Consider the following 25230-nt stretch of genomic DNA (forward strand, 5'->3'; position numbering starts at 1 on the left):
AACATCCCATTTGTGCAATGAAACAAATACAGTTAGCTGGAGATGCTGGCTTTCATGTCGCAGTGACTTCACATTTACTACCTGGGCATTTTCTGCACTATAAAAATCACGTAACTATGCACGATGCACGTCACAATTCCAAAAAAGTAATAATTTAAAGCATCTGTTTTGAGGGCTCAGTGATGGAATGTGTGTTTAGTAGATAGGAGACCCTGGGTTCTATTCCCTTCTACTATCAGAAACAAAATTTAGCAAACAAATAGCAACCTATTTTGAAATGTTAGGTCTTAAATATTTAAGTGAAGACTCTAATGATGGTGGCGAGGCTCTAATGGCTAGTAAATTTACATTAGTATATACAATGGAAGGAATATTAAGTAACTACTTGGAATTATTTACATCTCTTTTAAGAAACAGCACTATCAGAATGCAAAATTGAGAATGGTATTAGAAAAATAATTTTCATGCTGGGAATGGTAGCATGTGCTTTTAATCCCAGAACTCAGGGAGGCAGAGGCAGGCAGATCTCTGTGAATTCAAAGCTAGCCTGGTCCAGGATAGCCAACATGACACAGAGAAACCCTGTCTCGAAAATCTGAAATAAATAAATAAGTTTTGCACTGAGGAATGAAGCTTGGGGTTGTTAACATTAATTAGAGCATGTACTTGGCATTCACAAGGCCTTGGGTTGAATCCCAAGTAGCAAAACTGGGGAGGGGAGAAAAAAGAATCCTCAGTCTATATCTGTCAACTCTGAGGTTTTCACTAATTTTAGATTTCAGAGTAGTCAATATTTTGGTTGCCAATAATATTTGGAATCAGTTCTCATTCAAAGAGAAACTATTAGCTCACACCAAGCTGCAGCTTATACTAACCTTCTCATTGATAACTTCCCCGGTTTCATTCAGTGATGCTTTGGAATGCCCTTTCACTGGTTTACTCCATTCCACGAGAGGGTCATGCAGAAAAGTCTTTAAGACACTAAAATTGAAACAGATATATAGTAATAACATATTCAATACCTTTAAAAAAATCTTAGTATTTAAAAGTAGAATAAGTGAAGAATAGGAAGATAAAGGTATTATGGCAAGATATAGGACTATATTACATTTTCAGATACCTTATGTGAAATTATTTTGAAGGTGGGTATGGTGGTGCATGCCTTTAATCCCAGCACTCAGGGAGGCAGAGGCAGGTAGATTGCTGTGAGTTCGAGGTCAGCCTGGTCTACAAAAGCAGGTCCAGAACAGCCAAGGCTACATAGAGAAACCCTGTCTCAAAACAAACAGACAGACAAACAAATTATTTTGGGAGTGTAAGGGGTAAAGTAAGGCAAAGGTAGAGAGTTAAGGTAGAGGGGGGTCAGGTGTTTTGGGGGAAGATGAATTCTGCCTTACATCTCAAGATATATACTGTCATCTGATGAGTATTTATTAACCTATCCTCTCCTATGTTCGAAGAATATACAACTACCTTCAGTTACCATACAGATTAACTTCACATCTTTTGTGCTTTAGATATCAACTTCAACTAGCTATGGGAAACTTGTTTGGATGGATTACAAATATCTCAAACTATTTTCAGAACAAAATTCATTATCTTTTCCTATTTTTTTCTATATTCCTAAAGCAGCAACAAACATCATTTATACTCTTCCCCGAACAAAAATTATCATCCTTAACTCTTCATCTGTCATCTAGTTTTACTTCCGAATCCAGAACAGAACCTCCCTGCTTACTGTCTCCTCTACACTACAACGTTCAGTTACAGTTGGAACTCTGCAGAATGGATGCTCTCCTCTCCTCTCCTACTGCCTTAAAAACATTTCCTTCTCAAAACTCTCTCACCTTCTGTTTCTCAGAACACTTTGATTCTGTGCTTGGTCAACTGAGATTTCAGCCACTTCGAAAGGCATTTCCTGACTTTTCTACAAAGAAGTGTGCGTGTGGGCTCTCTTAAACTCATGGCAAGGAATGTTCCTTTACCTATGTTTGTAACAGAGTATTCACCACAATGCTTATAAAAGAGAACTTAAAAAATCTGCCTTTCTGGAGAGGTGGCTCAAATCAATTAAAATACCCGCTGTGCAAGCTTCAGAACCTGAATTCAGATCTCCAGCATCCATATAAAAAGCAGTACATGTCTTAACTCACTAACTGAGGAGGTGGAAATAGGTGGTGCCTGGAGCTCAGTGATCAGCCAGCCTGATCAGTTAACTCCATGTTCAGTGAGACCCCATCTCAGAAAAGAAGGGGAAAGCAATTGATGAATACAGCTGATGCAGACCTTGGGCTTCCAAATGCACAACACTAAATTAAATGTGAAAGACTGATTGCCTTATTTCTAGGAGCAAAATTCCCCTTTCTCCTTCTAGTACATATGATTAAACCCAGCCAATTAGACAAAAAAAGAAAAAGCATTTCAATTGGAAAAGAAGCCAATTTGTCAACTGGCTAACAAAGTTTGTCCTTGTAGTCTCAGTTGTTAATTGTTGTGCTGGCAAGATATATAAATGTCTCTTCCTCACTTGCCCCAAAAGAGGAGTTTCTGAGATTATCCTGTCAAAAAGCAAGCTGCCATGGGAGAGGTCATGGAAGGTCACATAGCCCTCTAATCTGGACAAAATGCAACACTATCATATTGAATATTAGATATGGATACGGACAGAGTGTAGTTCTGCTGTAGTCTGAACCAATGAGCAAGCTGTGGAACTTTTCCTACAATGCTAATAGCTTTTTTTGTATGACAAAAAGAATGTGGCTTTTGGTAAATAAGAGCTGGCAGCTTGAGCCAGAAGAGAGAGACTGAAGCAGAACAGGAGCAGGGCAGGGTGGCCTGGTGGAGCTAGATGGGAGCTGAGGGATGGCCCCGAAAAACAGGCTAACAGCTTTGTACTTTATAGATGTCTCTGTGTCTTTATTATTAAACCCCAGATGGGATTCCTTAAAGCCCCTGAAATACCCAAGGAGGCCAGAAGCACTGGATACGCTGTTTCCCTGGAGATGGAGTGACAGGCAGCTGGAATTCAATTGGGGTCCTACACAGTAAGAGCAGTATGTGTTCTTAAACACTGAGCCATCGTTCTATCTTCAGGAAAGCAACTTTAATTCTTTTGGTTTTTTTAGAGACAGGGTTTCTGTGTGTAGCCTTGGCTGACCTAGACTCCCTTTGTAGACTAGGCTGTCCTTGAACTTACAGAGATCTGCCTGCCTCTGCCTTCCTGAGTGCTGGGACTACAGGCATGGGCCAATCACACATGGCTAGGAAAGCAACTTTTAAAAGTTAAGACTTGTACACTTAAAACTACAAAAGACTGTCTCAAGAAATTACTATTTAATATTAATTAATGTTTAATATGAATTGTCTCAAGAAATAAATATTTAATAAAATAGAAAACTTGTTTAGAGTTCAGAAAACAATGTTGTTAAGATGCTACTACATTACCAATAGAACTACAAATTCATCGCCATTCCTAGCAGAATCCAAGCTGGCTTCCTGCAGTAATTGATGGTTTTAAAATTCACAAGGGCATATGAGGGACTCAGGCAAGTCAAGTAATCTTGATAAAGAAGTAATTAGAATGCTCATACTTCCTGATTTCTGATTTCAAAATTTATTATTAAGACAGTGGTAGCTGGTACATTGGAATTGCTAAAAACCTGTTGTGGATATAAACATGTTTTTGTTTTAATCCCAGGTGTGGGATGTGGGACTTATTCAGACAGTCCACAAGCAGTAAACTATTTGCCTCGTGCAGGCTCTGAGAGGAGCTCTTTGCCAGCTGCAGGTAGTTTAGTTCTGAAGCATCTGGAGAGAGAATAAATACCAGAGCCCAGAGAGTGTTGGGGAGCTCTGAGAAAGAACATGGCTGCTGTTCCCCCCCCACCCCCGTTACCGTTGCTGCAGTGAGACAAGAAGTTGGAGATCTCCCGAAACAAGGATTGGACTGGTTTCAAGGAACCCAACGACCCTAACCAGCAGGAATCAGCTAAGGGAACTGTACCCGCTCTCCCGACAGCTGTTTCTCCTATCTAGTGTTAGGGTGTTGGGGGGGATTGGAGTGGAGTAGAGTAGAGAGAAAGAGATATAAGAAATGTAAATAAAAGTTTTAAAAAAGTACGCCAACCAAAACCAACTGACCAATTCAAGTTAACACAATTAAATGTAGGAAAAAGGATTATCAACAAATGGTAGCTAGGTGTGGTGACATATTCTTAAAATCCCACCTTAGGACTTAGGGAAGCAGAGGATCTCTGCAAGTTCAATACCAGCCTGGTCTACATAGTGCATTCCACTTCAGTCAGGGCTACATAGTAACTAACAAAACAAAAGTTGCCAAGACAAGTAAATTTGTATAGGAAGAAGAATGAAAGTGAACTATTTCACACCATACACACAAAGTAACTTAAAGCAGATCAAAGATAAAAAGGAGCTAAGCTTACAAAATGATTAGGGAGAAAAGAAAAAAGACAAAGACAAAACAACAACAAAAAGCTCCAATACATATAGAAAGCCTCACAAGTTTGGATGAGGCATATTCTTTTTAAAAATTTACATGTGGGGCTGGAGAGATGGCTCAGTGGTTAGGAGCACTGTATGCTCTTCCAGAGGTCCTGAGTTCAATTCCCAGCAACGACATGGTGGCTTACAACCATCTATACCCTTAACTGCTCTCTTCTAGCATGCAGGTGCACATGCAGATAAAGCACTAATATAAATGCATAAAATAAATAAGTAAATAAATAATCTTAAAAAAAAAACATTCTTTAAAAAAAATTTACATGTGATACCAAAACTAACCAGGATGAAATGTAGATAAATAATGACTTTATCAAAATTAAAACTTTCAAAAAAAAATTAAAAACTTTGGCTAGGGATATAGATGTAACACAGTGAAGGCCCTGGATTCAACCCCAGCACCAAAACAAACGCTCATAAGTGAAAGGGAATTGTCAAAGAGAAAGTAGGCTGAGGAGATGGTTCATTCTTCGTGGAGATAATTCCAGCACCATCATGGCAGCTCTTATTTGTCTCTGACTCAAGTTCTAAGGGATCAAGGACTTCTTTCTGGCCTTCACAGGAACCAGGCACATGTAGTGCACAGACATGCACTCAGTCAAACACCCATACACACAAAATACATTTTTAAGTTAAAAAAATTAGAGAAAATATTTGTTGATCATGTGTCAGAAGCTTCTTGTATCCAGAGTAAGAATTCTTAAAATTCAAGGATAAAAGAAAATCAATTAAAACACAGGCAAAGAAGACCCCTATACTTCTAGCTACTAGAGATGCTGAGGCAGGAGGATAGACTGAGTTCAGGAGTTTAAGGGCAGACTAGGTAACTAGGTAAAAGCAAGACACCTTTCCCCAAAATAATATGCTAATCACCTGACTATATATATATATATATATATATATATGATACACAAATGCCAATAAGGGAACAAAAAACAATGCTCAACATTCCTCGTCATTAGGAAAATGCAAATTAAAACTACAATGAAATATTACCTCATACCCAGTAGGATGGTTAAAATAATAATGACATTTTTACCGTTGAAGATGTGGAGAAACAGACACCCATACACATTACTAATGGGATTGTAGTTTTTATACCTGCTTTAGAAAACAGTTTTAAGGTTATTCAAAGTACTGTAACTCAAAAGTTGCACTTCCAGGCATACACAAAGAACTGAAAATATTCATACACACAGAGCTTGTTCACAGCCATGCTATCCGTAGCAGCCAAAATGTGGAAGCACTCCAAATGCCTGTTAGCTGATGGTTGAAGATCATTTACATATTAGAACACTACTGGTAATCAAAAAGAATAAAGTACTTACACATGATGAACCTTGAAATTACTATGCTACAGAAAAGATGACAGACACAAAAGGTCACAAATTATATGATCAAATTGACATTAAATCTTCAACTATAGGAAATCCAGAGATAGGGAGTGGATTAGTGTAAGTAGAAAGGAGAAAAAAGTTGAGAATAATTGTTAATGCCCACAGAAGTGTTTTGTGTCAGGTGCTGAACATATCTAAAAATTAAGAGAATGCTAGTAAATGAGTAATTATGGGGCTATACCAAAATCCAGTGCAAAGTGTTTTTTGGGGGAAATGGTGGTGGTGGTGACAGGCTTTCCTGTGTAGCACTGACTTGACTGGAACTCAGGATGTAGACCAGAATGGCCTAGAACTTAGAGATTCTTTTGCTGGGATGACAAGCATGGACTATCATGCCAAGCCTTAAGTTATTTTTTTAAAATGTATTTTAAAAAATATAGCTAACACAGAGTGGTTTCTATATAAAGAAAGGTTACTAATGGACCAGTATGTACATTCATGGTCACTAGCAGATAATTTACAAAGTATAGGTAATTACCTCATTAAAGGTTCTCTCTGATCCCTCATGAGCCTCAGTGTAACTTCACATGCTCTTCGAAACAGACCCTCTGTTCCCATAGGACCCATTCCATTAACCATATTATGAGTTAGGCGAAATGGTACAATTTCTGGAACTTCAAAAGTTTCTCCCTTAAAAACAAATAGTTTTATTATATTATAATAATAAACATAAAACCTTTGCTCAAAGAATTTGGAACGTCATATCTGGACTTCTTTAGGAAAGAAAAAATATCCTCCAAATCAAGAGGCATCTCTTGAAAAGAGCCATATAACTTTGCTTTTGGGCAATCTGAAACCACGGCTTCATCTTAGAAAAGATCAAGAAGACGAATGGATTCAGTTTCTCCAGTTTATAAACTGAGTATTATTATGGAGTATACTTATACATTCAATATTTAGTCTCAATGATAGAATATGAAACTTTTCCTGTCTCTACTTCTTTCCTCCTCATTTTTTCTTTTTACAATTATTACTTTAAAATAGAAGGGAAATAACCAGAGATTTCCCCCTCAGACAGGCAACTAAACACCTTAGTCTAGCTGTTCACTTTCTGACATTCCTTATCATGCCTATCTTGGGTCTTTTTTCCTTCTAAACAGTTATTCTAAGTTTTCCTTTTGTATGTATGGTTTGATCTAGACCATGTATTTTATCTTTGATTTCTTTTCAGCTCAGTATACTGTCTTGTTCATCTTTGTGTGATAGCTAACAACAATCCAAAGAAGATAAGGTCAAGGAAAACTGAGACGACCTCCTAGTCTTCCTCCAGAATTGTAATAGTAGTAAATTACAGAAGTCCTTAAGGCTGTATCCACTAACTTACTCTCAAGGACCCACTCTGGCACTATTTGTGTAGTTATTATTTAGTTGCTAGAGCTTGAATTCAGGACCCAGTACATACTGGGTAAGTGCTCTACTACTGAACTATATCCTAGCCTGATTTTTTCTTTAACCTAGATCAGACTCATATACTGTCAAGTTTGGAAATATTAAACAACTCTGACTTTATGGAACTAAGTCTCTGTAAAATGAACTGATCTGCTCAACTTCACACAGCTAGTAACTGAGTCAGGACTTAGAAGCTCATGCTAGTTTTCATATATGATTTTTCTAACTCTCTGCATCCTAAATAGCTTTCCTAGAGATCCACCGATGAAAACCAGTGAAGAGACTCTCTGAGTTATGCAGCTATGACCAAAGGTATAGCTAGGGAGAACAGTTGTTGGGGAGAGAAGATTTGAAGGAATATAACCAATTAACTGAAGTCACATCATACCTTATTAAAAAGACAGTTGAAGTCTACATGTACGCATTCACCAGTGAAAGAATCAAAAAGAATGTTTTCACCATGACGGTCTCCAAGCCCCAAGATATAGCCAACCATTGACATGACTGCTGTAGAACGGCAGTATGCAGATCTACTACTGTACCTGAAAAAATACAATGCCTGTCAAATACTTTGTGCCAGATTTAGGCAGAAAAGATAATTTAAAAATAAACATTAAGCTGTAGCAATGTATTATATTTTTGGTAACTTGCCATGATGTAGGATCAGGAAATGTTCTCAGAAACCATTCATGAAAAACAGGAGGGTGCCTGGGCAGGAGAATATCTTGGAATACTTTTAGTTTTTCAGATAAAGCTGCTGACTTTGGGAGCATACACTGGCGAAGCTCCTTTCCTGTCATATACACTCCTACAAAGCAGAATGATACTAATTTTAAACACAGCCAAATGAGAAAAGAAGCAATAATAATTTTTCTTAAAATATGAAAGGTCAACTTTTGATCCAACTGAATAGAAAAATACCAATCAATCATGCATATAAATGGTTAAACATGGTAACAAAGTAATAAACGACTGTTTTTCCTTAATACTTATAAAAAGTATATAGCTTTTTTTTAATGTAGAAGAAATATACTACTTCTCATCCCCTACTGTAAGGTTGGTAGCCCTGAGAACTCCTTGATCGATATAGCATGTTATGGATATAGCTTCTTATTGATAAAAATTAATGGTAATGAACAAAAAACCCCAATATATGATCAAATAACTCCAGAATACAAGACTCAGAAAAATTTAGGTGTGAGTGATTATTCTGGACTGCAAAAATGCTACCACTCTTACTAAAACTATAGTAGCCTCTCTTGATCAGGATGTCATACTGGGGTAACTCGAACTCCTAGTAGAAAGGGCAAACTGGTTCTCTGAAATAAGTTACTCTAAGGCTAGTCTATGAAATTCATGGATTACCATGATTACTGTTATTTAAATCCAGGTCTCACTCTATAGCCAGGGCTAACCTGGAACTTAGAAATTTATTTTGTAATATATTACAAAATAAACTTGCAGTAATCCTCCTTCCTCTGCGTCCTGAGTGCTGAGTTTATAGGTCTGTGCCACTACCCCCAATATGTTCTTGACTCTTCTTTTTACGCCAGGCTCTCACTATGTTGCTCTGGATGGCCTGGGACTCACTATGTAGACCAGGTGAACCTTAAACTCAAAGAGATTTGCCTGCCTCTCCTTCCTGAGTGTTAGGATTAAAAGGGGTCCAACCATGCCTGGCAGGTAACTAACTTTTTGAGGCAGTCTTACTATGTGGCTATGGCTATCCTAGAACTAGAACTTAGTATGTAGATCAGGCTGGCCTCAAACTCACAGAAATCCACCTCCCAAGTGTTGGGAATAAAGGCATGTGCCAACACTCCTGGCTCTGGCATGTTACTAATTCTTAAACTAAACCTTAGACTGAAAATCATCTGGATACAATATAGGACAAGCTCATGGTTTGTGACTTTTAGCTTCATTCATTGTATAGTTCCACAATATTTATAAGGTGGATTCTTAACATTTAATTGAGTTTTTTTCTGTTCAAGATGCTTATTCACCACATGAATTTGAACTAGTTATTCAGAGAATTAGGCTTTTTAATAATAACGACATGATCTATATTATACTATATGTGTAGTATAATACTCATACTAGAGTAATTTACCAATACTACTTATTGATATGGACTTAATTGTGTTTTTTAAAAAAATTATGTTGAATAGCTGGGGTGATGGGACATAACTTTAATTCCAGCACTTGGGAGGCAGAGATCTCTGTGAATGTGAGGCTCAGCCTGGTCTAACCTAGTTTAAGTTCCAGGACAGCCACGGCTCCACAGTGAGACCTTTTCTCAAAAAATAAAGCAACCCCCCAAAATATGTTAGAGAATATAACCTTATTTGGAAATACGGTCTTTATAGATAGAGCCAGGTTAAGAAGAGTGCATTAAGGTGGGATTATAATTCAAGAATCCAACAACTGGTATTACTATAGTAGAAAAAAAGAGACTTATGCCAGGGAGATGGGGTCAGTGGATAAGCTACCATGTAGGCATGAGGATCTGACTCCAAACCCTCAGAACTCACGTAAAGCTAGAGGTAGAAGTGCACATCTGTCATCCCAGTGCTCCCAGGGCAAGACGAGAGACAGAGACTGAGGATTTCTGGAAGCTCAAGGCCTGGCCTAGGCAGCGACAAGAGACCCTGGGTCAAACAAGGCAGGTGAGGGTGACTGACACCCAGGTCACCTCTGACAACCACATGTACACTTGTAGCTCTGCCATACTTGCACATATAAATGTGTGTCCACTGGTTTTTAAAAAGATAAACATTAAAATACACTGTATAGATGTATGGGATTGTTAATGAACACATTTTTGAAACTCTTCAAAAGGGGGGCATTTTGGTGGAGCATACTTTTAATCTGGGCAGAGGCAGGCAGATAGAGCCAAGTTTGAAGCCATCCCAGTCTACACAGTAAGGAAACAAAAACTACAACAAAAAATAGGTGTGTAACAACACAGAAATTTGATCAGTTATTTTTTTCTGTTATGAAGTTACTATGGTTTTTCCTTTTCACAATTAACAATTATCTCACAAGAAAGGATTTTATATCACAAATGACCTGTTTCTTAACATACTTTTGCCTTAATTTTTTCTTTTTTTGGATCTTTTAAGACAGGGTTTCTCCGTATAATAGCTCTGGCTGTCCTGGAAATCACTCTGCAGACCAGGCTTGCCTTGAACTTACAAAGATCTGCCTGACTGCCTGCTGAGTGCTAGGATTAAAGGCGTGTGCTACCATTGCCTGGCTAATTTTTTTCTTTTTAAAATTCTGGGACATGCTATCACTCTGTGGCCATGGCTGGCACTGACCTCATGACCCTCCTGCCGTGGCTTTCCCGAGTGCTGGGATTATTGGAGACCATTTATAATCACTGCCTATGACATCAGTTCCTATGGTGTTTGCTAGTTAGTAATATTCTTTTTCCTCACTCCTGCAGTCATTCATCACAATTTTACTACAATAAAGACTTTTTCCTACTTACCTATTTGTGAAAGTAATTATTTACATAAAAATGAAGGTATATTTATTTTATTTCATGGGTTATAATTAATTACCTTTAATATTATTTTTGCTAAAGTTATTTCAAGTTAGGATAGCCTTTTTTAAAATTCATTTTTATTTTATGTGCACTGGTGTTTTTCAGATAAAGCTGCTGACTTTGGTATCATCCACTGCATGTATGTCTGTGTGAGGGGGTCAGATCTTGAAGTTACAGTTACAGACAGTTGTGAGCTGCCATCTGGATGCTGGGAATTGAACCCAGGTCCGCTGGAAGAACAGTCAGTGCTCTTAACTACTGAGCTATCTCTCCAACCCCAGGACAGCCTTTTAATCCATCAAATATTTATGTTTCTCTGACAGTAAGAAAACGAACTTTCGTTATTCATAGGATACTTACTCATTTGCTAAAGGCACATGAAGTAATTTCAGAATTGCTAACAAATATTTCAGAGAAATAAATGTTCAGATTTTCTTTGTAGGTTAGCTCAAAAGTTTTTACCACTGGGGAGGGGGAGAAAGAAGACTTTACATGCTTTTTATATACAATATAAATTTCACTAGGCTTAGGTAAAATATATGCATTGACATAATAAAAAAATATCACGTACATTGGGCAGAGGTAGCGGTGCATACTTTTTAATTCCAGCACTTGGGAGGCAGAGGCAGGCAGATCTCTGTGAGACTGAGGCCTGCCTGGTCTACACAGTGAACTCCAGAATAGCGAATAGCCAAAACACACACAAAAAATCCTTGTCTTGAAAAATAAAAAAACAAAAAAACTTCCAAAACCATACCAAAACAAAAACACAAACCAAAACAAAAAACTTTTATATATTCCACATGCCTGTAGGTGACAAACCCATAGTACATACTTCTATCATAAGAGTGAATACAGTACCCTTTTCTTTATATATTTTCGTCAGAATAGGTCTCAAGCCAGCAGTGTTGTTCACCCATTCAATAATCCCACATTCATCATTCAATGGAATAACTGCATATGTTCGGATATGAAGTTCTCTTCGACGTGATTCTGCATCTTTTCTTAAGCTCTATGAAAAACACAGACAGAAATGAAAAAAAAAACAGAATTCAAATTCCTATTATGTCAAATGTGTCTAGACATTGTTCATTTCCTAGATAAAGTGCTAATGGAAGGCTGTAATGAATAATTCTGAAAGTTAGAAGGAGCTATGGGGTCATGTCCCTATTCTACTTCTAAACCTTAAAATGTCTCATGGAATAGCTTCTTTTTAATTCTTCATTATCAATATAACAGAACACTGTATTTGAAAGGTAGTATTTATAAACATCAACAGCAAAATACTATTATCTATTTTCTACTGCATTACAGATATCATTAATGTCAAGTAGTTGAGACTGATGTTTAATTTTATCTATAAGAAATCCTTGTTACTTTACTTTCCTCTCTGAAAAAAGTCATAAGGAATCATACTAGCTAACAAAAATTAAATAAACAAACCTCTAAACCTAAACTGCACATAAGTATGTGTATAAATATAGAGTTTATATTTTTTTTGTCTGGATTGACAATGCTCCCTCCAAGGGCCAAAGACCATCTAATAAACCCAACATCAGGCCTAAGATGCCCTGTTTTGAATTGTTGATCATGGTTGTCCTAGAGTCTCCCAAAACATTATAGACTATTGCTGTTACCCTTGGTTTTTCTCCAGAGGTAAAAAATCAGTCTCTATTGCTGAAAAGATCACACATGTCAGACATAAAGTTACAGGCCCTCAGCTGGATCTGATCTAAAAACCCCCTCTCTGAGGATTAACTTTTGATTAACTTTTGTGGTACTAGAAGGCTCCATGCAAGCTTCCAAAGGAGGGAAACAACCAACAGTACCACCCAGCTATCACACCCATACATCACACCAACCAGCATGGACAGTAACCCTAAGGGCGCAACAGCGGCAAGCATATTCTCTGGTAGTAACCAACTCTCTAATTGGACGAGATACCTGCTAACCCAGGGGGAATTCCTGCTAACAGTTCAGGGCTAGTGAAGTCATGGATTTTGGAGAGCTGATAAGCACTAGTTTACTAAACAGGTGTAATCCGTAACTATATTCTAAATATTCGTCCTTGTATTCATGGATAAGTATAGTCTTCATCCCTCATCAAAGAGACTTTTTTTTTGCAACAGATGGAGACAATTACAGAAAAACAATCAGTCAAAATGCACAGCAGTGAAGCCCACTCCCAATGCATCTACCAAATAACTCCTACACCCAAGGCTCAGGTATCACTGTAAAAGAGAGGGGTAGAAAGACTGTAAAAGCCAGAGGATCAGGAACTACACCTATAAAGTCTTACTAACATTACTAAACACAAACTGGACAAGTAATGGACATGGTAATAGGAAAGGAGAAAGACTAAGAGGCTTTAACTCTAGACAAAGAACTACATGTAGCTAAGAAATGCTGACAGCGGGATAAATAAATCTTCCCCCAGGAAGAGCACACACTCATTGGTTACTAACTAAATGGTCAGCCCTGAATATATACATGTAAGTAACAAACATATTGAACAGATTATATTTATATATTTAGGAATATACATATGCACTCAAAAGGAGGTGTATATGGGAGGGTTTGGAAGGAGGAAATGTATGTTTATATAAATGTGGATTATATCATTTAAAAACAATTATAATAAAATACATGAAAAACCATGCATTATATGATAGCCAAATTTCTTTCTTTTTCTTATATTAATTATAAGTTTTATTTCAAAGTTGTCATCTGGTAGAAGAAAGATCATTTGAAAGATCATTCATCAAATGATGAATCCTGAAATACCAGGTATGGACAAACAGTAGAATGTTTAATCTGAAACTGTTTGAAGAAAACTAAGAAATTTCTCTAGTAATTCACCTGTTCCTTTCAGAAATATGATCAATTGACCAAAAAAACACCATTTAAGCCAGCCTGGTAGTATATACCTGAAAGGCATTGAGAGGTGGAGGTAGGGGGATCAGGGTTCAAAGTCATCCTTGGTTACACAGCCAGCTCAAGGACAGTCTAAAATCTCAAACTAAAAAATAAAAAAGAACAAGAACAAAACAAAAACAAAAGACCCCTCCACCAAAACAAAAACAAACAGAAATCTTTAAGAATAAGTAATTGTCACCAATGCTAGGAAACAGTATGACAAAATCTTACGTACAACAACCAACAAAGTTAGACAGTTTTCACAACCAGGGTATTTATTTTCTTTGACCATTCTAACAAGAGGTTTTACTACCTTAACAGTAATAAAATGTATTATGATTAAATTAAGAACCTAAAGCCAGTTCATCAGACACTGAAGTCAGAAAAACTCTGAAGGAGCTTTGGTATTAATGTGTTAATGATGTTTAATCATCTATGAAGTAACATTTTAAGTGAAAATTAATTCTCACCATATTGCTTTTGAAATTTATTTGTTTATTATGTATGCAATTATGAGCCTACATATAGGCCTGCACATGCCAGATCTCATTATAGATGGTTGTGAGCCACCATGTGGTTGCTAGGAATTGAACTCAGGACCTCTGGAAGAGCAGCCAGTGCTCTTAACCTCTGAGCCATCTCTCCTGCCCAAACATATTGCTTTTGAAATGACCACCTAGTAGTAAGTTTTAAATTATATTTGGTTAAACCAAGTATACACTATATCATGTTTTGGGAGGAGGGGCAGGGGAAGTTGGAGATTGAGCCCAGACCTCAGCATTCTTATCCAATATCCTCAGCCCATGACTGTTCATAGAAACAAAAACAACATAAAACATACCAGCTTGATGGTACAGACAGCATTTAGAAGATGGAGGCAAGAGGATCAGGAGTTCAATACAGTGAATTAAAGGCCAGCCAAGGACACAAGGGAATCGTCCCCTGCCTTTAAAACAAAAAACAAACAAAGGCCCTTTGTTTGGGCTATTCTATCTTTTCCAATTATTTATTCTGTTAGTTAAAGAGACAGCAGTGAAATAAAGGGAAAGGATGGGAAAATGTGACAAAAAGCTTGTAGAAAGATTAAGAAAGTTCTGTCTTTCTAAACATGGTTAACTTTTTTACCAATGTAAAGAAATATGCTATGTAATCATAAATGTTTGGTTGACGAATAGTTCAAAATAGACAAAGATTATATAATTATATAGTTTAATTTTTATTTTGGGACTGGGTCTTACTTGTAAAACTTACTAATAAAAAAACGGAATTCCATTAGTCTATAATCCTTTCTCAAGTCATTTTTGGTTTACATATCATGACTCTTTTTAAAATACAAAACAAAATGAAAAAGAGATCTTTGCTTTCTGAACAGAAACAAGAATTTTTACAAGATGATGGTTGCCACATTATGTCAGGGTCGAGATTCTTTGTATTTACTCTTGACACGTTCTTGCTTCAGTCTCCTAAACGGTGCTACCACTCCTGGCTAACAACAAGTTTTGAATTAGAGTTCCCATATCTCTGTGAGTCAGAGAGCAAGCACTTAACAACACAATGGAAAAAAGCTAATGATTACCTATGAACAGTGAGGTCATAAAAAACAGCACCTATTGTTTCTAACATTGAAACAGAAACCCTGAAGTCTAGGTAAGTAGAAAGTATTAAATTGTTAAAAGTTAACTGAAGTAGACAATTTCTATCTATGTATATACCTAAAAATCTGGTAAGATGGACTTGAACAAATACTGGTATACTCAAAGTATCAGGTAGAGGAAATTCAAGCATTCATATAATGGAAAGTAGATAAAGAAGATGCACAATTTTCTTTAATTTTTATTATTCAGTTTTAAATGGAATCTGAATCTGAATCATGAAGACATATAGTTGAGTGAAACAAGCCAAAAGGACCCTTTATATGAGGTCCCAAAGTGGTGACATTAATGGAGGTAGAAAGTAGAACTGTGGTTTTTATAGACTGGTTGGGGAGAAGTGGAGAGTTATGCTTTAATAGTTTCAATTTGTAATGTTAATATATTTTTTTAAAAGGTACCCTGAGGATGGTTGCAAAACTGTGAATACACTCAATGGCACTGAAATATATACTCGATTTAAATGATACTGTGTACATTTTATCACAAAAATGAGAAAATAAAAACATACATTTCAAGAATAATCTAACTGCCTATGTCCACATTACTATGACAATTATTTTTTCTAGGTCTAAAATAAATGCAGTGAGGCTGGACAGATGGCTTAGCAGGTAAGAGAACTTGCTGCTCTTCCTGAGGATTCAGATTCAGTTCTCAGCACCCATCTCAGATGGCTCACAGCCATCTCCAGCTCCAGGGAAGCTCATGCCTCCAGCCGTAGCCAGCACCTGCACTCATGGGTGCACACACACATATTTTTGGTTTACATATCATGACTCTTTTTAAAATACAAAACAAAATGAAAAAGAGATCTTTGCTTTCTGAATGGAAACAAGAATTTTTACAAGATGATGGAAGATACTGAAAATAATATAAATAAATCTTAAAAAAAAAGCTAACTAGAGACATTTTGGTTCCCTCCCTCTCTCTGCACTTCCTCTCTTTCTCCCTTCGCAAATGTTTTTTTCTCTTTTTCTCTTCTGCTTCCTCTCTGTCTACCTTCCCATGGTGACTTCCCTGGCCATGGTTCTTGGGACCAATGAACCTAGCCAAAAGCTGCATCCAATAAACCTGCCTTTATGCTTTAACAACAACAACAAAAAAAGAAAAGAAAAGAAAAAAGAAAAGCAAACTATTTCCAACCTTGTTAATCAAAGAATTGAATTCCATTAGTCTACAGTCTTTTCTCAGGTCATCTTTCGGTTTACACATCATGATGTAGAACTTTCCATCTGAGCCCTTTAAAGAGATCTTCTTTGGTTTCTGGAGTGAAGAAAGAATTTCTACCTAAAAAATAGAGAGTGTTGTATTTAAGACAAGCCTGAAATTTGTTGTTAAATTTGAATATTATAAATATTGCGTCATGCATTATTATAATAAAAAATAAGTGGGAATATGTAGTACATTTGTATTTTAAAATTTTCTTTTACCTTAGTTACATAGAAGCTAAAAAGGAAGGTTGTCTATGAATAGGGATACACTTTCTTAAAGATGAGGAATGCATATGAAGCAAAACAAAATAAATAAGACAAAATAAACCTGACTTTGTCAGCAAAACAAGTACTTACACAGGTATATTCAGACAGTTCTTTCAAAGCAGCCACAAAAATTTTGCATAATAAGGAATATTTATTATAATATTGGAAGGGCATTATCAAAATATATCATATAAACATATAAAACTTTCAAAGAGTAAGTTTATCAGTTGAAAGTAATTTGCTTTTAAAAAAAGAAACTTCTCTAAAAGAAAGTCTACTACATGAGTTAAGTAAGCTAAAAAATACTGCTTAAGTTAAAAATAAAACAGGATTGTAATAATGTACAATGCAAATGGCTCTAAAAACAATTTTAAAATGTCCTAAGCTATAGAAATTTTGGAATAAATATGGTGTTTTCAAAAGCTTTTCCCTAGAAGTACTCTAGAACTATTTCCTTAAAATAAGCATACATAAAGCTGGGCGTGGTGGCACATGCCTTTAATCCCAGCACTTGGGAAACAAGAGGCAGGCAGATCTCTGTGAGTTCAAGGCCAGCCTGGTCTACAAAGAGAGTTCCAGGATAATTAGGGCTGTTACACAAAGAAATCCTGTCTCGAAAAAACCCAAACCAAGCTACCAACCCCCAACCAAACAAAGCATACATTTATAGCCATGTGTCATGGGTGGGCGTGTGGAACAGAAGAAAAGGGTATGTGTTCCATCTGCTCTCCTTTTTTTTTTTTTTTTTTAAGACAGAATAAAATAAAATAAAATTGTGAAAAATAGTCATGGGTGAAATAGGAACATGTGAAAATCAAAATTTTAGGCTGGTTATGATTCCTTATCATTTAACTTTGTACAAGAAAATTTCACCTCTCTACATTTTTAGGGTTTTCTTTGTGACTAAGTGACTTTATTTAGTCACTTAGATTTCTGGCTTAATTTGAAAGTGTAAACTTAACTACATCTAAAAATTGTTGTTATGGTTATATAAAACTGGAGTTTACCACATCATCGAAGCCTGCAAGATAAGCCCAATGCCCAGGAAATGGGTCATGATTAGCATGGGCACCCAAAATTGACGGAAGAGTAGGTATCATAACTGACTGCAAAGGAATGAGGATTTCACTAAATGTTGGGTCTTCTACCATCTTTTTAAGCATTTTGAAGTGAGTGCTCATGCTTAATGTAGAATTACTTCCATCAACCTGAAAAAACAAACAAACAAACAAACAAATAGAATATTTCAGTTTTTCTCAGTTTACCTTGAATTACAGAACCTAATCACAGTAACCATTTCACTTTTACAACTTCAATTGCTTAGCAGTATGCAATGTCCTAAGGATTTTTAATCATATCATTTAATCATTATCATCTTCTACCTCATGAATAACAGTTTCTCTATTATATGAGTGTTTAATGTCCAAAGGAGATAGTAGAAGCCAGAAATCTATTATCAGACATGAGAAAATCTGTAAACAACTTTTTTGGGTTACCAAATCTCATTTGACAATGATACTGAATTTCTTAGTGTAAAGATGAATGCTATGTGTGTTTGATTATGGGATATGCGAACAGATTTTCATCAGTTACAATAGCCTAAATAAAGTATGAATACCTTTAAAACCAAGGGGGAAAAAAACTCTGAATTTCTAAGTGTAGTTTCAGATAAAGAACTAAGCACTTGAACATGTAAAGCACTTACATGGCTAACATCCAATAAATAAAAGTTTTTCCTAGTGTCAAGTACATCAGAGGTCAAGTAGAGTTAAAGGAAACAATGAAAGACAATCTATCCTTTTGAGAACAGTTTTTTCATGAAAGGAAGGCAAAAAAGGTCACCTATTCACCTTTTTACCTAGAAATAAATGGATTTGGTTACTTGTCATGTGAAACTACCTATTTACCTGATTAAAAAAAAATCCTATCCCTTTAATAACTACCCCTACTTTTATCTCTCCATTCTTTAGCTCCCCCCAACTCCTTACAAAGAATAGTGATTCACTCCTTTAACTACTTTCCTACTTCAGTCACAAGCATCCTGAAAATAGTACTTCTTTACTCCAGAGGATAACCATCTGCTTAGTTCTTAAAACATCTACCAGCAATTCAAGACAGGTTTCTATTAGTCCTTTTGTTCCCTTAGCACAATGCCTGTGCACCGAAATATATACTGAAAACAATGAAAATCAAGGGCTTGGGATAGAGCTCATGTATATATAGTGCTTGCCTCCTATGCATAAGGCCTTGGGTTCCCTATTGAACACTAGAAAAAGGCAACCAATTAAACAAACAAAAAAAACCCCTCCATTCTCTTGACCATCATATATATAGGTTAACATACAAGTTTTTAAAGCTTAAGAATATGACAGTATAATCAGAGACTGCTTTAATACATTTTAAATATTTTCCTATGGTTGACTTAATATTTTTTGCCTAAAATTATTGGTAACTATTATAAATATATTTTCAGAAAAAAAAAATCAGAAATGTAGAGGACATCTGAAAGAGGGATATATATTAGAAATTTAAAAAAGATTTATTAAGATAATTCATGCAGGGGGTAGAAGTGTATCTTAGTGATTAAACCCTTACTTAGCAAGATCAGGTTTCTGGTTCAGTCTCCAGCACTATGAAGGAAAAGGGGGTGGGAAGAAAAGATACAAAGAAACCTATTTAAAATATACCATTTGATAGATTTTGATATACATATACTGATATACTTAAAAACTTTAATGAAACATACAAGCTCAGACCACATACACATTTCTATATAATCTTATTTAACACTGGATGAAAGCACTAGGATCTGTGAAAGTACCGATTTGTTGCACAATTCTAGTAGCTTGTCTGTTAGGCGAGTTGCATCTCCAACAAACTTTTCTAAAGACTTCTTCATATGGATAGCTTTGTTAAGAATTTCCTTGCATCTGTTCACACGCATGGGGTAAGAAGACTGTCAATTAAAAAAGAGTAAATACACTTATATATGAAATCTGATTGGCAAGAATCAACTTAAAAAGAATATTTATAATGTGAGTTTATAATAAGTATCCAGGAAATCAATTCGATAACATCATCAAGTGTCATAATTTTTTTTAATCCTAGCCTGTGTATTCCTTTGATGGAACCGACATTGAAGAACTAATCTGATATTTTGAAATATAGCACAATAAGAAAAGAGGAAAATTAAACAAAAGCCTTAATGATTTAATGAAGCTATCTTATAATTTTATTCAATTACAAAAAAGGTCTTCAAAGAATACTAATATAATTATCTAACATCAAAGTTATTTAATTATCTAATATTTAAGTGAAAATATGAAATTGTGGATTTGATTAAAATTTACCGTTAGAACATGATTAGAAAAATACATGAAGTTACAAGAAAATACTAATGAAGTCTGAATTTTAATTTTATTATTTTTTATATTAGATAAATTTCTCTAAAATTTACCTATTAAATATACTAATCAATTTATATATACCCACTATTAATGTAGACCTTGTTTTAGTATTAGATTTTCAAGATTTTGGATTAAAACACACAAGCAAAGTAAGTTATCATAGGGTTGGAGACATGGCTCAGAGATTAAGAGCACTTGTTTTCACAAGTGGGTTCAATTCCCAGCACCCATATGACAACTTATAACTATTATAACTCCAATTACAGCTAATCCAACACCTTTTTCTGACCTCTGTGGGCACCAGGCATGCAAGTGGTGCACAGACATACATCCGAGCAAAACACTCATTTGCATAAAATACAATTTTTACAAAGTGGTTATCATAACTATTTACTAAAAATTTCATGAGGAAAACACATCTTCCAGTCTTTAATCTTAACATACTGGTCACTTTATTTCATACGATAAGTGTCTCAAAATATTTAAACGAGATAAAAATTCTATTTTTTAGAAAGTATTTAAAAATTGCGAACAATATAGGCCAAACCTGGGGCTGGAGAGATGGCTCAGAGGTTAAGAGCACTGGCTGCTCTTCCAGAGGTCCTGAGTTTACTTCCCAGCAACCACATGGTGGCTCACAACCACCTATAATGAGATCTGGTGCTCTCTTCTGGCATGCAGGCATTCATGCAGGCAGATCATTGTATACATAATAAATAAATCTTAAAATATATATGTATGCCAAAGCCTGTAATTTGTATTTATATATTTACTTTAAACACACATGCCACAGTAAGTGGTAGAATACACTGTGGTGACTGATGTGTTACCTTTGAAACAGCAGTCATCATCCACATTGCTTGCTGAGGATAGGCCAGAAACACCTTGGCTATTATTTCCATCAAGACAACAAAAACTTCATCATGAGAATGACAAATTCGTGAGATCAACTGTGAAAAAGCAGTCAAAAACTGATATGGAGCTAACCGGTTTGTGTGCTCTGTGAGAACGCTATTTATTTTAGCTAAATCAGTTCTCATTTGCAGACGATCAGAACGGCCACCTAGGGGGAAAATCAGTTTAAGACAGGAAAAACAACATCAGCACATAAATTCATTTCACAGAAAAACAAAAAGAAAAAAATAACTGTGTTAAAAACAGCTTTAAAAATACATTTTCTGGGCTGGAGAGATGGCTCAGAGGTTAAGAGCACTGGCTGTTCTTCCAAAGGTCCTGAATTCAATTCCCAGCAACCATATGGCGGCTCATAACTACCTAGAATGAGATCTGGTGCCCTCTTCTGGCCTGCAGGCAGAACACTACATACATACATAATAAATTAAAAAAATCTTTAAAAAAATATTATAAAAAAATCCATTATCTGTATGCCCCCAGCTAACTCTCTATCAGAAGACTGTATAAATTAAAAAAAAAGCATTTAGGTCTAAGGGACGTTTGTTTCTATCATCTGTTTTAAGTTAAGTTTTAGGGTAAATTACATGCTTAAACTGACGTTTTTCAAAATATTAGGGTTATGAAGAAATGAAAAGACTATTACTTTCCATTCCTGAATTACAACTACTTTAAAAGTCTATGGCCTAACGTTCCCTATCTTTGTGCACTTACTTTCTTTTATAGGGTTAATTATTACCTCTCAAGTGTGTGTGCAGCACGCACATACGCACACGAGTGCAGGCACCGTGGAGGACAGAAGTTTGGATCCCTCTGGAGCTGCAGGTAGCTGTAAACTGCTTCATATGGGCACTGGAATTAAACTCAGGTCTTCTGCGAGAGCTGAGCCATCTTCCCAGCCCCTACACTGAGTTTCTTACAACATTATAACATTTTAATTACCAAATTAATTACTGTTTATTAGTGAGACTGTGATGACAAATGCTATTTTATACTGAAGTTATAATTTTTCCTAGTGCCTTAAAATTTTTACATAAAGATTTATACCTTTTTCCCATTCATATGCCTTAGCACCAAAATCAAGCCATAGTGATAACATTCGTGGCATTGACTGATATATGAACTGATTTCCATACTGAAGAGATCTGAAATTATATGAACAAGAAATATGATTGGCACACAGCTCTTTTGTAGGTTATATGAACGAGAATATAAACTCTTAAACTACTGCTTCAATTATGTACAGGCTTCTGACAAAAACTATGCTATCACCTGGCAATCCTTCTATCTGGCATTGAGCTCAGTTTGTAGCAGAGAATGAGACCCCAAATCCTCTGCTTCTATATCTGAAGTAGGAGACTACAATCATGAGTGATTATTTAATGTCACCTATCAAACCCAGGGCTTCACACATGCTGGGTAAGCACCCTATCTACTGATATTTCTTCCTAGTAAGTTACTTTCCTCCTCTTTTATCTTTTCTTGCTTAAGTATTAAGTTAGCTTGCATCAAAAATTTTATATATATATAAAGACTTTATTTTATTCAGAACATATATGTTCTGAATAAAATAAAGTCTTTATTTTTTTGGGGGGAGGGAGCAATTTTTGAGACAGGGTTTCTTTGGAATTCACTCTGTCAATCAGGCTGGCCTTGAACTCAGAGATCTACCTGCCTCTGCTTCCTTAGTACTGGGATTAAAGACAGTGCACCTCCACCGCCTCCACCACCACCACCCAGCTGTCAGAAGTCTTTTTAAAAGTTCCTTCACATAGTTCTTAGAATCTGTACCTTCATTTGTATTCCATGGCAGTGGGCCTAATGCTCAGGCCTAATCATTCTATTTCTGGGAAATGACATTTCTACACTTTAATTCAATTTTTTTCCTTTATAGCTGATGCAGAAGGAGATATATTTTCTATAACCACGAAGCCAGTACCTTGAGTTTTTACCACAGACGTTCCTAAGTATATAACCTTTAGAGGCATCTGCATCTCCACCCATTCCCAGGAAAAAGTATGAATGCAAACCCCAACCACCACAAATTATGCAGTGGGTTCCCCACATTTGGAGAAACCACAGGGGTCAGCACATCTAGAGTACAATGTCTGAGCTCATCCCAGAAAAAACATCTTCCTGATCTTCATGATCTTTGTTATCATGACAACTCCCTAACAGGCAAGTTTTTTTTCTTTTTTCTTTTTAATATTTCAATCATTCATTTTTATATCTGTACACAAGTTCTATTAATAACTAATATTTAAATGTTTAATATATTTAAGGTTTCATTCCCTAATTAAACTATTTTTGAGGACATATATTAACACTAAAGCAGTAATAACATAATTATTCAAGGTACATTTGGTTTTTCAGAATATGTCTCAATAGCTAATTTTTATTCCTTTAAAAATATAAATACAGGGGCTGGAGTGATAGCACAGTTGTTAAGAGCACTTGTTTTTGCAGAGGACTCCGGATCAATTTTAAGCACCACATACTAGTTTATAATCATTCATTATCCCAGTTTCCAGAGGATCCAATGCCCTCTTCTAATCTTCATAGGCACCAAACATACACATGGGACATATACATACATGCAGGCAAAAACGTACATAAAATAAAATGAGGAAATATAATAAAAAAAAACTTTAAATGCCAGTATAAAAAAATACTACAATTTTCAGTATCATAGCTGTATGCTGTAGAAGCTGAGAGCGGTGCTACATGCTTATTAATCCCAGCATTTGGAGACTAAGACAGAGAGACTGAGGAGCCAGCTTGGGCTACACAGGTAAGACCCCCACAAATAAACAAAATCACCTTCAACAACAATAAACCCAATCACAACTGAAAGTCAGAAACAAATGAATGTAAAGTTCTTAAATTACATTTAAGAAATGTAAAGTGTCAGGCGGTGCTGGCGTAAGCCTTTAATCCCAGTATTAGGGAGGCAGAGGCAGGCAGATCTCTGTGAGTTTGAGGCCAGCTTTGTCTACAGAGTGAGTTCCAGGACAGCCAAGGCTTCACAGAGAAACCCTGTCTCAAAAAGCCAAAACCAAACCAAACAAACAAAAAAACCCAAAAAACAAAACAAAACAAAAAAGAAATGTAATGAGTATGTTCTGTATATTAAGGGGACTGATGTATACAAAGTAAAAAACAAAATTATGTATTTTAGGAAAATAATTCAATTAGTAATTGTCTTGTTTCTGTCCTTTTCAAAACGTCAATAAGCCAGGATTTCTCCTTTAATACCACAGCCAATAAGAAAACCAATAATATTTATAATTATTAGTAATTACAGCTATGGAAACAAATTAATGAAATTGAGTTTAGATCTTATAAAAATTGAAATTTTCTTAGGAAAATGAAATTTGGCTAAATGTTATTCTCAGGTCAATATAAATACTGCTTAAATTACTGAAAAATAAATATTTAATTGAGAAATGACAATGCCTAAAAATAAGGAATTTAAATGAATTTACTGCTGTTAAGTCAGAATCCTTTACTAGAAACTAACAGCCCATGAATAAAAGATTTATGAAGTGTCATTACTCATAAATTAATATTTTGCCAAATATAAATACTAAGAACACATATATGTATATATGTGTGTGCGTGCGTGCATGTATGTATGTATGTATGTACTGGCATCTGAAACTAAAAGTTATATTTCAACCACAGCAAGAGGATCAAAAAGGTCAAGTCCAGACTTAAGTACATAGTGAGTTTGAGGCCAGCCTGGGCCCCATAAGACGCCACCTCAAAACAAAACAAAACAAACTCTGTCTAGTTCAAGATTAGGCCATTGACAGGTGTGGTGGTGCAGTCCTGTAATCCCAGCATTGAGTACACTGAGACAGAAGTATGAGTTCAAGAACCAACTGAACTACAGAGCAAGACTCTATCTCTAAAATGTAAAAGCAAAATGAGAAAAAAATACAGGCTCTTTATTTAGCATAACTAAATAAATAATGTCCTTATTTGTTTTCTTTTACAGGATTAGACTAGGAA

General features: G+C 35.7%; 1 protein-coding gene, 1 non-coding gene and 1 pseudogene across 2 annotated transcripts in view; all 3 read right to left on the minus strand.

Annotated features, from left to right (window-relative positions):
* Positions 1 to 25230, minus strand: part of Atr (ATR serine/threonine kinase) — a 101611-nt gene that overhangs the window by 395 nt on the left and 75986 nt on the right. The window contains exons 37-46 of the mRNA XM_060385496.1: positions 22264 to 22361; positions 21135 to 21367; positions 19719 to 19853; positions 17905 to 18105; positions 16563 to 16706; positions 11716 to 11866; positions 7956 to 8112; positions 7693 to 7846; positions 6394 to 6545; positions 876 to 981 (exon numbers count right to left, since the gene is read on the minus strand). Coding sequence (XP_060241479.1) covers positions 876 to 981; positions 6394 to 6545; positions 7693 to 7846; positions 7956 to 8112; positions 11716 to 11866; positions 16563 to 16706; positions 17905 to 18105; positions 19719 to 19853; positions 21135 to 21367; positions 22264 to 22361 — 1531 coding nt within the window. The remainder of the gene's footprint in view (positions 1 to 875; positions 982 to 6393; positions 6546 to 7692; positions 7847 to 7955; positions 8113 to 11715; positions 11867 to 16562; positions 16707 to 17904; positions 18106 to 19718; positions 19854 to 21134; positions 21368 to 22263; positions 22362 to 25230) is intronic.
* LOC132655019 (small nucleolar RNA U109) lies at positions 8319 to 8463 on the minus strand. Its single transcript, XR_009592602.1, has one exon. It is a non-coding gene; the product is annotated as a small nucleolar RNA U109 (small nucleolar RNA).
* LOC132654980 (U1 spliceosomal RNA) lies at positions 23224 to 23402 on the minus strand (annotated as a pseudogene).

The sequence above is a fragment of the Meriones unguiculatus genome, chromosome 6 (genome assembly GCF_030254825.1).
Source record: "Meriones unguiculatus strain TT.TT164.6M chromosome 6, Bangor_MerUng_6.1, whole genome shotgun sequence".
Lineage (NCBI taxonomy): Eukaryota > Metazoa > Chordata > Mammalia > Rodentia > Muridae > Meriones > Meriones unguiculatus.